Here is a 17,759-nt window from a genome sequence, read left to right as displayed (position 1 = left end):
CGCTCTCACACGGTGAGGTGGTGGGAAATCACAGCCCCCCAACATGTCAGAAGGGGCAGGCCCTAGAAATTATCTAGTCCAACTCCACACCCTCAACTGTAGAGGAGCCAAACTCGGAGAGGTCAGGGCAGGGGTGCTGTGAACTTCTGAGCCCAGGGCTGCTGACTGGTGCCCCCTCCGGGTAGGGCGTTGCCTGCATTGTCCTCGCCCCTTCCACACCACAGCAGCTGCCCCAGTGTTCTCTCACTGCTGTACCTGGGTAAGTACCTTGGTGTCAGCTGGCAGCAAGTTCTCAACCTGGCCCACCTACTGTGTTGTTAGGGGACCTGCAACAAGTGTCCTGTCATTGTTGGACTTCTGACTCTGAGCCCCAAACATGCAGGAGGCGTTAGAGGGAAGTCTCTGTATTAAGGGGCACTCCCCACCTCCACCCCCACACACTAGTTATGCAGCTAAGGCAGCCAGAGAGGGCCCAGGCGTGGGAGGGGGCTCACTCATTAAAGCAAGCAGCGCCTCCTACCCCTTGGGACAGCCTGCTGATTGGTTCATAATTTTCTGGGCAAATGCAGGGCCATGTGTGAGATGACTCTGGGGAAATCAGGCAAAGGATTGGTTTGGGTTTGAAGCCTCTGTCTCTAGGGTCCCCCTTCTTCCCACCCCTCCCCACCACCATCACTCTTTTTTTTTTTGTAGAGACAGAGTCTCACTTTATGGCCCTCGGTAGAGTGCCATGGCCTCACACAGCTCACAGCAACCTCAAACTACTGGGCCTAGGCGATTCTCTTGCCTCAGCCTCCCGAGTAGCTGGGACTACAGGCACCCGCCACAATGCCCAGCTATTTTTTTGGTTGCAGTTTGGCCGGGCCGGGTTTGAACCTGCCACCCTCGGTATATGGGGCCGGCGCCTTACCGACTGAGCCACAGGCGCCGCCCACCACCATCACTCTTGCCTGTGTCTGAGCCTTCTTCAGATGTCTTTGCCTTTAAATGGAGGGAGAGGCTCTGAAGGGGTGTCTTGTTCTATTTTTGCCATGCCAGACATGAGCACTGGTGGGTAGACAACAGGACAGACTTCCAAAAAACACCCTTCTATTTCTGTCCTCAATCTTGGGACCATCAGGTGGGGGCAAGCTTGCAATGAAGTGCAGATTATGAGAAGAGATCAATCTGGCCATTCCCCTGGACCCAGCCGTGACCTGTACACACCCCTCCATGCTCAGACACTCTGCCCTCCTGTCCACCCTGACATGCATGTGACCAATGTGTCCCATCACTGTGCTCTTGTTGCTGTTACTTGCCCTGTGCTGACTCTCCCTCTGTTAAAAATTCAAGACTGTCCTCCCTGATCACCCAGGCTTCACCTCCCTCTCCTGTTTTCTTTTTAAGTTTTTATTATAGTAAAATATGCATAACACTAAATTCGCCATTTTAACCATTTTTAAGTGTAGACCGTTCAGTGATGTTAGGTACCTTCATAATGTTGTGCTTCTATCACCACTATTTCCAGAACTTTGTCAACACCCCAGGAAGAAACTCTGTATCCATTAAGTATAACCCCATTCCCCCCTCCCCCACCCCCTTCCCAGCCCTGGTAACCATGATTCTACTTTCTGCCTTTATGAATTTGCCTAGTCTAGGTGCACCATATAAGTGGAATCATACAATATTTGTCCCCGTGTGTCTTTTTGCATCTGATGTTTATAGCTCTGAGTTTGCTATCAGATCATACATTATGTGTATTTCATGTCAATGTTTAACCTTTCTGTGCGTGTGACACCTATCTTCACTAAACCAAGAGTTCCAGAGGCAGTTCCTCTGTAGCACACACAAGCGCAGCCCTGGATACACAGTGGTATTCGGCACACTCTTATCCAATAGTCAAATGAACAGCTGACTGAGTTAGTGAGTGAATGTGGGGGAGAAGTTATGAGAAGTAGGACAGAGCAGGAAGAAGGAGCCATACCTGAGGGCACCCATTCTGGCTGACCCGAGGCACATCGAAGTTCATCATGGATGGGATAGGGAAAGGGACTGGGGTGATAGGCAGCCCTACGGAGGTGAGGTCCCTGTTTAGCTGGCTGGCCCTGGGGAGGCAAAGAGACAAGTTTAGTTGCCTTGGCTCTGTGCCTAAGCCTGGCATCCCAGGACCCCATTTCGACTCTGTATAGAAGCAAAAGAGTACAAAGGCCTGCTAAGTTCAGACCAGGACCCCAGGATATAGATGGTGATCTTGGTCCTTCTGATTGCTGGCCCATGCTCCGGGAAGCTCATCTTGGTCAGGAGACAAGATGTAGCTCTCAGGTTCCCTTATCCCTGACCACATCTGAATGCTTCAGCTGCACCATCTTTAAAATGAGCCTTGCATTCCCTTCCTTGCCTTTGGAAGATCTAGTCAGAATGACTCATGCCCATGGTGGGGGTCCTGGTTTAGGCTAGAAGGGCATCAAGTGCCTGCAGGGGCAGGATTCAGGGTGTGTACATGCACGCCTGTGCCCTGTGCTGAGTCACTGGGCTGGGGCATACATACATCAGTCATTTTTATTCCTCCAAGAAGCAAGGAGAATTCATAGTTCATGAAAACTCAGCAGGTGGTGCAGATGGGTTGGGGTCCTCTTGGGTCATCAGAGCCAGTGGAGGGGATAGAGGCAGATATCTGCCTACCAGGAGATGGTGCAGTCACAGAGAGCAGGAGCTCACTGGGGAACTTCCCCTACTGTGCAGCCAAACTAGCCTGAATCTCCTCCTGAGCACTGTACATTCAGCACCCTCAGAAGAAAGTCTGCAGGAGGAGGGGACGTGTTGGGGCTGGGGCTAGGGACACCTCCAGGAGGGGACTCTTAGGCAGGGCTAAACATTATGAAGTTTCAAAAGGGTCCCTAGGCTGTCTCCTGTGGGGAAAACCACCAGCTGGAGCCTATGGCCTAGAGCTAGAGTGAAAGGGAGAGTGTGAGATGGGAGGCAGGACAAAGGGCTGAGGCCCCATCACAGGGATAAGGACTCCTCTCTTCCTCCTTCACACACTGGCTTCCCTCCAGCTCTCATCTGTCCCCTGCCCTGGCCTGCTCTCAGGAGGGGTCTGGGCTGCCCCTTTCCAGGGGGTCTGAGCTCTCCCTGGGGAAAGGATGGCATAGGGGGGTTTAAAGGTCAGGAAGGTGGGAGTCAGGACATTCCCTGGTTTGGGCATCTGTTGTTAAGGGCGGGGGTTGACCCATTACCTTTCCCAGGTGGGACATCCGGTGTGGTAGGGTAGGGGGTTGACCCATTCACCTTTCTTAGGTGGGACATCCGGTAGGAGAGGGTAGGGGGTTAATTCTTTTAGGTGGTTCCACTCTATTTGTGCAGAATTTGATCTTTCAATAGTCTGCTACAGAAAGCCTCCTGGGATCTCAGACCCAGTGAGGAGGTGGGTTTCCAGGGTTCCTGGAGTCAGCCTGTGGTGGCAATGACAGCCTTCCCTTCCCCCTTCCCCATGCCCACCTGGGCCCCACTCACTTGAATTCCTTGTAGTTGGGAACCACCCGGGCAATCACCACCATGGGGTTGGGGCTGTTGGCTAGGGGCTCATTGACTCCATGTAGAAAGACCTGGAGAAGAAAGGAGGCAGGTGAACCCTGTGTGGCCTTGGGCCCTCCCGCTGCCATCTTTCTCTCCTCCCCTGAGTTCATGGCTGCCTCTGCACTTGGCACCTGTCCTCCCTGTGCCCTGCCTTATTCAGTTCTTGCTTTGTGCAAGGCTGCCTTCCTCCAGGAAGCTTTCTCTGCCTAGCTGAGGCAATTGCCCCTGGCTTTCTGTCCTGGGTCTCAGTGGATCTCTTATACTAGCTTCCCTTGGGAGGAGGGGTCAGATGAGAGTCATGACTTGGGTAGGAAGCTTGTGTTCCAACCCAGGCTCCTCTCCTGGCTCCTGGGGCCAGGACCTAGGGTCAGGTGTTTCAGTCAGTCAAAGGAGGCAAAAACCTTTGTCCTGGTTCCTCTCAGGGCTGGGAGGAGCTCTGATTAGATCATCTGTGAGACAACACTTGGGAAACCGAGGACACCATGCCCAGGTCTGGTTTTCTGGCCACACTGAGCTTCCTGAGGACAGTGGCCACAGCTGGGTGCCCCCTGGTGCCTGCTCTCCGTGGGGACGGGTCATAGCATCACATGTCTGGGCTACTTTTTCTCCATCAGATCCCAGTCTTTGCTTCCCCCACAGACCTCAGTCCTCTGTCACCTCCTAAGGCCCTCTCTGCACCCTTTCCTTGCATCTCCTCTCCTCCAGACTTCCACTGGCACAACGTGCACAGGGGCAGAGCAGGAGAAGCGGGTTGTGTCCCTAGGGGGCAGGTCAGGCAAAAGCTTGCTCCAGCCCTCCCGGAGCACTTTTTGTTCCACTCCTCCAACCCACCTTAATCTATTTCCACCTCAGGCTCTGTGCACGAGCTAACTCCTCTAACTAGACTCTCCCATAGCTCCCACCAACTCGTCATGGCTGACTCCTTCCCATCCTGTAGCCTAAATGTCACTATCTCTGAGAAGCCTTCTGTGACCACTCTTAATAAAGTAGCTGCCCCATCCTCCGCCTCTCCCACAATATTCCTCATAGCTTGTGTTTATTCTAATTCATTTCTTGTTTATTTTCTGTTTATTTGATTAGAAGTCTATTTCATTCACTGTTGTCATCCCAGTGACTTTTAGCAAAAGTGCCTGGTACAAAGTAGACCTCAATATGTGTTGTGGGATAAATGAGTGTCACGTTAATTAGGGAGAAAGAGGGGAGCGGCAGAGGGAGAGCCCTGTGGCGGGGGGGGGGGTTGGGGGGGAGGAGACAGGCAATGGTCTCAGAGCGGGTCTTGGGGGAAGGGTACTGATGGGAGAGGAGCAGGAAGGGAAGGGATTCTGGACAGCACTGTGGGACCATGCCCAGCCACAGCTTGGGATGGGAAGGGTCCCCCTGTCTACTCTGGCTGGGTCCCCTTTGCCAGTCCTGCTTCACTCTGGGCCTCAGTTTTCTGACTTATACACTGAGCAGTTGGGCCATAATCTCCCTGGTCCCTCCATCTCTGACTTTCCAGGGGAGGAGAAGGCCCAGGAATGGGGCTTGTTCTGGATCCTTTCCTGGTTTCTCTTCTCCCTTGTCCCAGGCCCCTCTGCCAGGGCCCATCTCAGCTGGTTGCCGCTTACTACACACAACCCTGAACCATAAGTGCTCAAGGCCTCTCAGCTCTCACTGGGACCTCTGGAGGCTGAATCCCTTCTCCACATTCAAAGGGCTGACTCTGATGGTGGCATTTCAAACTCTGGATCGGGCTGGGGATCTGGGCCTGAGGGATTTCATGGGAGCACTCAGGTCCTGCAGCTCACATGGACTGAGAAGAGAGTCTGAAAGGAGAGGGTAGCTAATTATTCCTGTCTGTGTGGACTCTGGCCAGGTGTGGCTGAGACAACTGCCCAACCATACCTGCTCATGACAGCCTGCTGAGTCACAGAAGCAGTTTCTGCTCCTGCTGTGCTCTCCAGCTGCTATCAAGAGCAGTCAGCTGCTTGCTCAGAGCTATACTAGTTGCTAAGACAGGGAGGGTATCTGTGGGTGGGGTGCTGGGGGCCAGGGAGTTACCAGGCAAGTCAGAGAGGTTGGGGTGGGGGCAGATTCACAGCAGCCCCTGCAGCCCCAGGAGTGCAGCCTGGGACAGCATGGCCAAGATGTTGCTACTCTTTCTCATTTAGCGTAGCTGTGAACTGCTGGGAAAGGGGGCAGTAGAAGGGAGAGGAGAGGTGGGCGCAGAGGGAGCCTACAGGGGTGGCACAGGCTGGCATCCAGGGGTGGGTGTGGGGTAGAACTATGGACTAGGAGTTCTCTCTGATGGGGACTAGACCCTCCTTGGGTCTCAGTGTCCCCTGTGAAATGGGGACAAAGAACAGTTCTTGCCCTGCCAGGCACATAGTGCTATGGGGTGGGGGTGGGGGTCAGATCATCCAGGTTGGGAAGAAAGCCCAGAGCTTTCCACAGCTCCCTCCCTGATTCCTTCATACATCTAAGCCATAGCTGGGTTTGAATCTGTCACCTATGGGCAGTTTAAAGGCTGGATGGAGTAGAACTGGGGCCTGGTCCCTCAATCATGTCAGCCTTGGACTTCAGTGATTCCTTCTGAAGCTGCTGAACAGCGTAGAGGTGGAAGGTGATGGGTCAAGGGATGGTGACCAGGTCCCAGGTGGCCCAGCCTTATCTGGGCTAATGGAAGAAGCTCTATAAATGGTTGTTGAATGAATGAATGGACCCCAGAATACCTAACTGGCAGACCAGACAAACTTCTTTAGACCACTAAACTAAAGGAAAAATTGGGGAGTCCCTAACTTTTTGTCTGTGGGCTTAGGAACTAGTCACTACCCCAGAAAGGGAAGAACAGAACAGAAACAGCCAGGGACTTGGTGCCAAAGTGGGAAGCACAGGGCTTCTCCCTGCTCTGGGAGATTCAGGAAGACACCAGGTTTTGGGAGGCTCCACCCTCCCTGTGGTAGAGGGGTGGTGTTCAGGGCAGAGAGGGAAAGAGAAGTAAGCATCTTCCCCCTCACCATTCCTGCCAACCCAGGGCCTGTTTCTACAAAGTACTTTGACTATTTTGGGAAGGCCTGTTTGGTTTGTCTGTTCTTGACATTTCTGCTCCACACCCTCAGGCTAGGCAGAGGGGGCCAAAACAGGATCTATGGATGGCCCAAAGCTTATCCCCTTCCCACACCACATGCCACCCCAGAGGCCCCAGCCCTGGTACCTCCAGAGCTGTGTGGCTGCAGCCGACGTAGCGGGGGATGAAGCTACACTTCCGAACGACTGTGGTGTACAGTTGCGTCTTGCTAGTCTTTTGGTTATCTTTCCCAGACCAGGTGGGCTAGAGACAGGGTAGGGGAAGAAGACATACCAGAAGGAGGGTGTCTAAAGGGCAGACCCTGGCCATAAATCCAGCCTTCTGCAGATAATCACTTGGCATTGCTCCACTGGGGCTCTGAGCTGATAATTAAACCTCATGGTCCCTGTGAGCCCTTCCAAGGAGATCAATATAATAAATCTTCCCTTTTCCATTTGAATATTTCATCACCCTCACAAGGACCGGTGACTGCCTGCTCTCTGGTAAAGATGTGATAACAAGGCTTGGGTTGTAAGTGGCCAGGGAGCCAGGGGACCCATACACCCAGAATTACAGTTGAGGTTCTGCATCTCCCAGAGCAAGTCACTCATCTCTCTGGGTCTTCACTCCCCTGCCTGGCCCTGGCACCTTATCCTGAAGCCCGGGATTGGGGTTCCCCTTGGGGCCTAAGGAAAAGTTAATATCCCAGGAGCCATGGTGAATAGTCACTTGGAAAAAAGATCAGTGCAGGCTCGGCGCCTGTAGCTCGAGTGGCTAGGGCACCAGCCACATACACCAGAGCTGGTGGGTTCGAATCCAGCCCGGGCCTGACAAACAACAATGGCAACTACAACCAAAAAATAGCCAGGCATTGTGGTGGGCACCTGTAGTCCCAGCTACTTGGGAGGCTGAGGCAAAAGAATCACTTAAGCCCAAGAGTTTGAGGTTGCTGTGAGCTGTGACACCACAGCACTCTACCTAGGGCAACAGCTTGAGACTCTGTCTCAAATAAATAAATAAATAAAAAGACAAAAGGTCAGTGCAAGGCCTGGAGCAGGGAGGGAGGAGAGAAGCTAACTGAACTGAGCACCTACTACGTGCCAGGCACCTTCCCATCATTGCACTGGGTATGTCGGCTCAGCTTTGCTGAGGAAGACAGAGGGGGTTAAGTGGCTTCGCATGGGTATGCAGCCAGTAGGCAGCAGGCCTGGGGCAGGAACCCAGACTGTCTGGCTTCACATTGTTCTGTATTCTCAATCACTACAGGGATCTGCAGTGCACAGTGGGGGACAGGAAAGTGATGTCTGCGCTCACCTCTGGCCCAGGGCCTGGCTTGGCGGTGTAGTAGGTACTTCCTAACTACTTAAGCAATGAGCAAGTGAATTCTCTCTACTGCTCAGCATGGGGAGGGAGGGCAGGTGGAGGGCCCAGGCTGAGAGGTCCAAGCTGTGGACTGAGGGGCCTAAGTCTCCCCACTCCATGCTCATTCCCAGGTGCCCACTTGAGAGGTGCATTCTGGGAAATGCTTTATCCCCCGCATCTCCCAACCCTTCTGGGCCTTTCTGCCAAGGCAGCGTGTAGAGGCAGCAGAGAAAGAACTGGCTTGGGAGAGAGCATGACCTGGGCTCACTCTTGACTCTGCCACTCACTCACTCTCTGTCACCCAGGATGACAGGGTTCTTCTGCTCAGTCCCACGTATGCAGAATGTACTTGCCTTGAGGTTTTAGAGATGGTGTTTGAGATGCCTAGCACAGGGTCTGGAGCAGTAGGTACTCGGCAAATAGTTGTTTTTTTTTAATTTTTCGATCCACCCCCTTTTAAAACATTTAGGAGATCAGAATATATCTTTAATTGGTATATTCACTTAATGTGGTATAGTTATGCTATGCTATCTTTGTTTTACAGAGATGAATTTAGAGGGTCAGGAGAAAGGTCTTCCAGAGCCCCCCATAGCCCTGGATTTGTCATACTGTGGGTGGGCAGGCAATGCCCGGGGCTGCTTCTGAGGAACAGCCGGGGGCACCAAGACGTTCCGCCAGCTCTGTCCCCTCCTGTCCTAGGCCGCTGACTCACCTTTACCAGCTCAAAGTGGTAGGGGTGGAAAACACGCAGGTACTTGATGGGGATTTTGTAGGACAATAGTGCCTCTTTATTTTTGTTGTCCACCACCTTGAGGACCACATCTGGAAAGAGAAAACATGAGCACATGGTCAGAACAGGACTTAACTTCCCGCCTTCCCTCCCAGGGAGGAGAGAGACATTGCCGAGAGCAGGGAGCGGGGCCACTGAAGAGTCAATGTGCACGGACACATGTGGCTCGCACATGTGCACACAGCCCCACAGGCACTCTCTGAGCCCCTGCACTTGGCAAGTCTCTGGGCCAGGTGCTGTCAGGACCCCAAATACATTCTCTCTTGCAGTGGAGAAACTCCCCGCCCAGCCCCTGTGGCAGCAGACATGCGTGTGCTCACGGAGAGATAGATACACAGGCAAGAAGGCATAGCACTCCCCTCTGGGAATAAGACCCCTTCCCTGGGTCACAAACACCTTCGCCAGTTCCTCAGGCAGGGTGGGATTATCTTCCTCATATTACAGGTGGGGACACTGAGTTTCAGCAATAAAAAGTGACCTGCTCAAGAAGTCCCTTAATGCAACCATCAACAAGTAAATGACTTAGTCAATGTCCTCCCAAGAGACCACATTTCCCCGCAAGAGGGCATAAACTTTGGCATGAACTTTAAGAAGAACAGCAGCATCCTGGAAGTAATCACGGTGTTCTAGTTAGTGAGCACTCGTTGTGTGCCAGGCATGGGGATGGCATTCCTCAGCTGTTACTCCAACAAATTCCTGGCACAACCCCTCAAGTAGGGGGTGGTTTTCAAAACCACCTCTGTTTTTTTAAAAAAGGAACAATGGAGCTCAGAGTTGTTGTATAACTCGATCAACATTACCCAGCTAGGACGTGGATGATGGGAGGGGCTGGATTTGGTGACTTCTGCAGCATCTTTCCATTCAGAAAATCCATGATTTGAGGAGGACAAAGAGAAAGATGGAGGGAGGAGGAGAGAGAGATGGTGGAGGAAAGGAGATAAAACAGAGATCTAGAGAAGAATGGGAGGATGGGGATGGAGAAATGTGTCTGAGGGAGACCCCTGGAAAGCCACTGGCCCTCTGCCTTTCTTCTTCAAACAGGGACATTTCAGTACCAAGGACAGCTACTGGTCCCAGAAGGCTCAGCAGGCTGGAAGCCAAGAGATGAGCCCAGTCAGAAGCTTGGTCACTTGGAGCTGGAGGGATCATTTGGATGTCAGGGTGGAGGAGGAGGGTGAGAGATTTTATAACTCTTCCTTCTTTCTCTTTCCCTCACAGTTAACCTGAATACACAGCCTCTCAAGAGGTAGCCACAAAGGAAAGAGGGGGTAAGGTCATTCAAGGAGTGGAGCTTGGCTTAAAGAAAGTAGATTGAGGCAAGGGGTCTGAAGTCAGCAGACCTGGGCTCTAGTACCAAGACAACAATTTTCTCTGGGGTCTTTAGTGAGTCCCTTAACCTCTCTAAGCTTCATGTTCCTGCTCTGCAAAATGTTAATACTCTAAAAAAGAAATATCTTGTCCCTCCTCTAGGATTGTTGTAAGGAGGGGCGTGTACTACTTTCATGCTATAAAGTTCCAAGCAAATGCTCCTTGTGGCTATCACTATTTTTCCCCTTGTCAACCACCTGCAGCTCTCTGTACACTCACCCACTCTGAGACCAGAGGAAACTCAGCTTGGGGGTTCCAGTGCTCCCAGCCTAAGCTCCAAAAGAAGCTGTGCAGGCTGCAGCCCCTCATGCCCACTCCCCATGGGCCCTGGAGTCCCCAGGTCTGGTTGGGATTTTCTGAAACCTAGTGAGAAGGTTGGTTCCCTCCCAACCCCCACCCCTGTTCCTCTGTTTGGCAACCTGCAGATGAGCTGGAATTGGGGGGAATGGACAGCCACCCGCCCTGCTTCTGTCTCCATGCCACAAACACGCTTCATCAGCTTCCTCTCTGGGCACTGTGCCCTTCTGGCCTCCCACTGCTCCCTTTGTGTGGCCAACAAGCCATTTCTGTCACCCGCCTGCTTTTGGCCCTGTCACAGGGTCTGAAACTCCCTTTTGGTTTTCATTAACACATCCTTGAGTACCTCCCACCCTCCCCCACCTCTTGGCCTGGCCCCCATCTTCCCCACCCCCACTGCAGACATCACCACAGCAACCAGTTCCAACCAGGTTCCAACAAGCATCCAGCTACTTCAATCTGCAGAGCGGCGCCTGCCAATATTTCCTGCCTGCCCGTGCGGCCTCCCGTCCCTCCTGCAGCTAGTTCTGCCCGCTCTGTGCCGCACAGATGGGTCCTATCATACCTTTCCCTCTATTACCCTAGGTGACTAGAGCCCAGGGCAGGATCCCAGCCCCCAGGTCCACTCACCATGACCCCTAACTTCCCACCAGCCACATACATGTATGCCTGACACACACTGGCACACACACACACAAACTACATGCGCTTATGCACTGCAAGGTGCACACTACCATCCTGATACATCCAGGCACACACACAACATGCCATTGTAGCCAGACACACCTGTGCACGCACGCACACACACACACACACACACACACATAAGAGGCACAGCATGCGTGACTGCAGGGCAGACGCAGCACATCCTCACACACATACAATGTGCACACGTACACACAGGCCGGCATGCAGGTGCTCACAAAGACACACACACACACGCTCACATGTGCCTCTGCATGAAATGCTATGTCAATTTTTCCTCCTCTTTTGTGTCTTCTGAAACTGTCCCAAAAGCTCCACCCGCCCCCTTTACAAGGCAGAAAAAGCAATTCTCTGGCTTGACCTGGAGTTGGCTTTTCGGCTTCTCCAGAGGCTCCCCCTCCCACTCCCCTCTCAGCCTTCAGCAGCCAGCTTTTTGTTCTTCGTGAGGTGAACAAGGAGCTCTGTTGAGGTCCCTGGCAGGATTTCAAGAGGAGAGGTAAGCCTGTCTTCTCAGGCAGAGGCCACCTGCAAGAAGTGAGCCCAGGGTTCTTCCCATCAGATAAGACCAGAGACATTGCCAGGCACCTCTGGTCTGTGCTGGCAGTACCCGATGCTGGTGCCCAGAGCCGTCCCAGTGTCAGCCAGCTCGTGCTCCTGTGTGCCCAGCCTGGCTCTCCCATCGGAGGGGAAATGCAATGTGCACACGCACTGTGCCCAGTGCACATGGGGCCCTGGCAGCTTGGGCTGAGACCCAGGAAGGACGAGGCACACACAAAAGCATCTGTTTTAGTGACATTAAAGACATTTTTTAAAAACATCAAGTCAAGGCAGCTAGAACACTGGAGCTACAGTGAGAACATGCAATGCCGAGTCCTATGTCCTCTGCTTACTGAGAACTTGAGCTCCAGCCAGTTATTCAAATTCCCTGAACCTCATGGTTCTCTCCCAAGCAATGGGAACAGCATTGTTCCTCCTGGGAGGTGGTGACTCCGATGAGTGATGTGTGGGGACGTGCCATGAAGCTGTAATGTGCTGTTTTACTGGGAGATGGTGATAATAACCACCATGAAAATAATAACAACAGACATAAAAAAGATAAGTTTGCATTGTCTGGAAAATTCATTTCTGTGGAACATCTCATTTTTCGAGCAGACTAGGGAGATGAGGCATGACAATATTGGGATTTTTTTTTAAGTGCTTTTTTTTTTTAACTGAGCCCAAAGTGACATTCAGGTGGCTGCCAGCTGAGCTGGGTGAGAGCCCTCTTCTGCCTTAAGGGGCAGTTCTGTGCTCACACTGCCACCCTCCACTCCCCAGCCTCACCTTCTTGCCCAGCATTTGCCGCTTGAATCTCCACTTTCACCGTGTCCCCCCAGACAGGGGATCTGGTGGGCTCTGAGGTCACAGATGTGACTGCCTTGGAGCTCTGGTTGTTCGCTTCCTCAGATGTGCTGTTCCTGGGGAGGGGAAGGACAGGGTAAATCAGAGGGAGGGATCTTGTCCGCTGTCTGCCCCCTCTTAGACGCCACTGTCCATAAATCTGAGCAAAAGGTAGACAGAACATGAAGAGCTCCCTCCCATGCATAGACATGAACTCATGTTGTCCCAGGCCCGGGGGATGCCAGGCCTGTCCCCTTGGCTGCCCTGCCTGCCGGGTGACCACACTGTCTCACTGGCCACTGCTGAGGCCTTCACTTAGATACAGGTACCAGAGGCTCAGAGTGGGGGTGGGAAGAGACGCCTCTACCGTCTGACTTCCTGCCCCTCGCAGGGCAGGGAGGGTGTGCTCCCCAGCAGGCGCCTGTGTGCGTGGACTCTGCAGCCTGACCTCTCCTCTAAGTCAGATGGCCCTCCTGGCTGTCCTCTCCTATTGACCTCCATTTTTCTTCTGCCCAGACTCCAGTCTCAGCCCAGCCCTCAGGCTCTGAACCCTTTCACTGGAGCACACACGCCACACACGCCACACGTCTTTTGTGGTGCCCACTGTGTGCAGGACTTGGGGCTGGGTGCAGGGGACAGTGACGGGGAATTTTGGCCCTCATGCACTCAAGTTGCTCAAGGATGGGTTGTCAAAAGTGAGACGGGAGCTCAGGACTGCTACATCCCAGTGCACCCTACAGGTATCTGGGCTAAGTGTTCCTGAGATTCAGAGCCATCAACCAGTCAGTGAGAGTTTGTGCTTCTGCTGAAGAGGCGAGTGTGTCTGTGTCAGGGCTGGAGACCATCACGGCATGAGGCATTGCCCTGGGGAACCCAGGAGGGGAAGCATGGTGCACAAATGGTACCCTGGGGGGAGGTGAAGATGGCATCCTTACCAGCCATTGGCCCACACCTAAGCTCCCAAATGGAGTGTGGGGCACACCAGCTGGCTCAGGTCCAGTCTGCGCCATGTGTTAGCGGCCCCAACATGGTCCTTCTCTGCCCGGCTTGTTCCTCCCTGCTCTCTCTGTCCTTTAGACTTAAATGACACCGTGGCCTGGCCCCTTGCTACCACAAACCCAGTCCTGCTCTTGTGGGTGACCACTTCTGTGGGAAGAGTCCCATCTCCAAGCTCCAGGGGTCAGCTGAGGACTCTCACTCTGCCTCGACTGACGGGCAGTGTGACAAAGTGATTGTGATAGAGACCCTGGAGTCAGACCAGCTGGGTCCCAGCTCTGCACCTACTAAGCTGTGTGACTTTGGGCTAGGTGCACAACCACCCTGTGCCTTATTTCTTCATCTGTGAAATGGTAGTGACAATGGTACCCTCCAGCAGGGCTGCTGTGGGAATGAAATGAAGTAGTATGTTCACTGCCTGGCATGTTGTTAAGTACCATAAAGTGTTAATAATGATTATGGTTTTGAATGTTTAAATTACAAATGTAATTCCTTCTTCTTACCCCATATCGCTAGAGACCTTAGCTTCTTTACTCCTGGCCTGGTTTCTTCCCCATCATGTCCCAAACTCTGATCTAAGGCTGGGGGCATCTCTGGCCACTCCAGCCAATGTGTGGACCCCTGGGAAGAGCACAGGTTTCAGAGTCACTCAGAATGGGATTAAGCCCACATTTGTCCTGACTGCATCAGCTCCCCTCCGAGCCTCAGGTCCTCCCCTACAAATTGTGCCTCCCTCAGAGAGTGGCTGTAGGGTTGGAGAGAAAACACATTAAGCTCTGGCACCCAGGAAGCCCCAGTTCATGTTGTGATACAAAATAACCTGGGTGTTTTCTCAAAGGATCAGGGTGTGGGCAGCAGGCAGGGGGAAAAGGGCAGCCCTGGAATGAGAAGGGGCATCTCCTGGGGAGCGAGAGCCCCTCTTAGACCTAGGCTCACCAGGCTGACCAGGCCACTGTCCCTGCAGGCCCCACAGAATGGGCTCCCCGCCTGTGTAGGGGCCGGAGGGAGGCTGCCAGGCTGCAGAGGGAGGACGGGCATGAAGCTGGCAGGGCAGCGCCCACCCTCTGCCCTTGGGTGCCTTCCTCTCACAATCAGAGCCCCTCTTGGTGCCACTCTGTGGCCTGAAGTCAGAGGCCTCCGGGCTCTCAGCAGCCTTCTTCTGCCTTGAAGCGAGAGATTAGTTCCCTGCCTGCAGGACAATGCTTGCCTCCCTCCTTAGAGACTGGTATCCAGAGAACAGAGGATGGGAGCAGAAAGGAGGGAACATTGAGGATAAGCAAGGAGGATGTCAGTTCCTCTACACCAAGAATGTCACCTGGGGGCTGGACACAGCACCTGTTCCTGCACAGACTTGTCCTGGGGGGCTTCTCAGGGGTCTCCCAGTGGCTCTGTGTGCATGTAGAAACACTGAGGGCCTGAAGTCACAGCAGCACAGTGACAGGATTCAGGCTGGACCCCATGACCTGCACTTGCCAGCCTGTTCTTCTGCTCTTCTCTCTCCGTGGCCTGTGGTCCCTTCCCCTTCTCTACACTTCTCCTGGAGGGTCGGCAGGAGGAATTCCAGGTGCACACGGGTGGGAAGCTTCAAGGGATCCTAGTCATACTGGCTTCCCTCCAGCAAAGAAAGAGTTAAGCAAGCCTCTGTATCTCTCCCTGCCCCCATTCCCACTCCCCACTAAAGAGGGCCACAGGGTTAGGTGAGTGCAGAGGAAGCAACTGGGAGGGGGAGGCCCCAGGGGAGGAGGAAGGCTTTTAGCAGGTGGAGGGAGCTGTCAGGGTAATGGCTTTTCCTGGCACAGCTGACTCCTGTGGGCCTTCATGCAAGAAGAACTTCTGATTCCCTGCAGAACTGGAGAAGGGGACCAGCTCACTTTCTTTGCCCAGCTCCTTTCTGCACTCCCAGCTAGGCATATGGCTCAGACCCAGAAGGGGCTCAGGCCTGGCAGAGCAGCCTCAGAGCCTGGGGAACCTCTTCAAAGCCTCCCTCCCCAGGTCCCCGCAAGGACTGATACTCATCCCTCCCTGTGCCCAGAGCCCTGCCCCAGCTCTATAGCTGGCTCCTGCCAGTCAGCGCCAGAGGGAGCTCAGAGGTGGCTCAGGCTTAATCCACCCCCAGCATTTGCAGCGACACCAAGATGGGTACTAGGGTCAGGTTCACAGACAGTGCAGCAGCCCTGTGCCAAGCTCCAGGGAAATGTTAACCACCCCTTCAACTCAGCCCATCCCCACACTGCTGGAGGAGGGGGGTGTGCATCTTTGACAAATTTTTGACAAACTCCAGACTCAAGCCAGGAGTCCCTGGGGCTCACCCCAGCAGGGGGTGGGAGGCCAGAAGCAAGCCCAAGTGCAGGTGTGAGTGGGAGGGGACAAGAAGGACTTTGCTTTCCTTCTGCAAGGTCATGACTGAGAGAAAACTGTTGTCTGATTCCCAGGGGCTGCAGCTGTGAGCAGAGGTAAGCAGCAGAAAAGCACAGGGCATTGATGGAGAGAGAGGGAGCAGGTCTAGGGCTGCCCCCACCCTGCCTCTAGAGGACACACGCACAGAGACTGCCTGGGGAGGCTTGAATTCCATGCTGCCTCAGGCCCCATGCCCTATGTCCCCAGACTGCCAGCCCTCAAGCTACCTCCGAAGTCTGCTATTCACAACTGAACTCACCTTCCCATTTGCCTGCCCAGTTCTCTGGCCTTCAGCTCCCCTCAAAGCATCAAAACATGAAAAGTCAAAGCCTGGCCTCCTCTTTGCCTAGAGTGCCAATCCCAGGTAGCTTCCAGGAGAGTGAAGGAGAGGGAAGAGTCCCCGTTTGTGTTTGCTCTGGCTGCTGAGCAGGCTCCCAAATCCTAAAAGACTGGAGGGATGTTTCCAGAAGCCCATGGGAAGGAAGCCATCAGGTGGGGATTGAGAAGAATGAATGAAGTCAAACCCTTAGGTGGAGGGATGGTGGATCAAGAGGTCTGGCAATGCTTTGACCTGGTCCATCACAGCCCTGTTGCTGGCTCACCTGGGAATCTGAGAAGGAAGTCAGGGGATAGGTTCTGATTAAGAGTCCTCAGGGCCAGCTGCCAGGGGTGTCATGGTTGGACCTCAATCTTTTCTGATAGGTCAGGGCAATTTCCTTCTACCTACATCCTCCACGCCAGCCTCTAGCCAGGGAGACTGGGCCTCCTGCATCCTCCAGAAGACCAAGAAGCACCCAGACACCCAGTCCACAGGCTATGTCCATCCCTGGAAGGCTCTGGAAAACCCAATGACCTGTCTCCAATCCAGGAGCCCTGGTTTATGCACTAGGGACAGGAGATGGGGAGTTGGCTTCTGCAGAGACAGATAGTAATCTGAATGGGGTGGCTAAAAAGGCGGGATTCCTGTGTTTCTGACCCTGCCTGGGCTGGACAGGTGAAGGGAGATTTCCTGGTGGGGGCAGGGCTTGAGCAGCATGGGAGGAGGAGTTCCCCATCTGGGGGAGAAAGCCTGAGGCTAGGGAGGGGGGTATTATGATGGGTTGGGAGCAGGGGTCAGGCAGTAAGGAGGGGAGCTATGGTCTTCCCTTACTGAGTTCCCTCCCAACCTCCTTTCTCTCTATGGCCACACGCAGTGTCCTCTGAGGCCAGGCAGACAGGAGGGAAAAGCCCTGGCCTGCAGGCTTCTGGCCTTGGCCAAGGTCCCCTGGGATTGCTGGGCAGGGAGTTGTGCCAGGGGCTCCTCAAGACAGAAGCTGAGAAGTGAGGCAGGAACAGTCAGGTCTGAAACTCCCTCTCCCCGCCCCTTTCCCATTTGCCCCAGAAAGCAGCCACCAACAATGCTCCCACTTGGTGTTGACCCCCAGCCACCAATGCTGAAGGTGGAGCAACTGGTCCTTGTGGCTTCTGAGCTCTCAGAAAGATGCCACTTAAGGCATGAACAGGGCTGTTACTCTCAGCAAAGCAGTGGGCTCTCATCCTGGTTTCATGTAGTAACTGGACTCTAATGAACCATCACTAATTGCTGATGGTGCTACAACACTACAGGTGGCCTCCATGTACAGAACTAACTCTGGTGCAAGGAGTCCTGTGACAGGACTGCTTTGGAAAAAAGAAAGAGTGTGTTCCAAGGACCTCTGACAAAGGCAAAAATCTTCCTGTAAAACAAAAGTGCTCCCCACCCCTGCTCACCTGCTATTCTTGGGGGAGCCCTTCATAGTCAGCGTGTACCCTCATCCCCGCCCATGACACTGGGGAGACCTGGGTGCTATTTTCATATGTATGGCCCAGGGAAACCACAGCCCC

The 17,759-nt window shown here is 53.6% G+C and overlaps 1 protein-coding gene across 1 annotated transcript in view; it reads right to left on the bottom strand.

Moving 5' to 3' along the window:
• Positions 1–17,759, bottom strand: part of LOC128588721 (coiled-coil domain-containing protein 33-like) — a 54,265-nt gene that overhangs the window by 21,428 nt on the left and 15,078 nt on the right. Inside the window, exons 3-7 of the mRNA XM_053595562.1 lie at positions 12,447–12,580; positions 8,676–8,785; positions 6,749–6,865; positions 3,493–3,584; positions 1,964–2,084 (exon numbers count right to left, since the gene is read on the bottom strand). Coding sequence (XP_053451537.1) covers positions 1,964–2,084; positions 3,493–3,584; positions 6,749–6,865; positions 8,676–8,785; positions 12,447–12,580 — 574 coding nt within the window. The remainder of the gene's footprint in view (positions 1–1,963; positions 2,085–3,492; positions 3,585–6,748; positions 6,866–8,675; positions 8,786–12,446; positions 12,581–17,759) is intronic.

Source organism: Nycticebus coucang, chromosome 6, assembly GCF_027406575.1.
Source record: "Nycticebus coucang isolate mNycCou1 chromosome 6, mNycCou1.pri, whole genome shotgun sequence".
Taxonomy (NCBI): Eukaryota; Metazoa; Chordata; class Mammalia; order Primates; family Lorisidae; genus Nycticebus; species Nycticebus coucang.
Note: the sequence above shows the minus strand (reverse complement) of the source record. Positions and strands in the feature narration are given on the sequence as shown.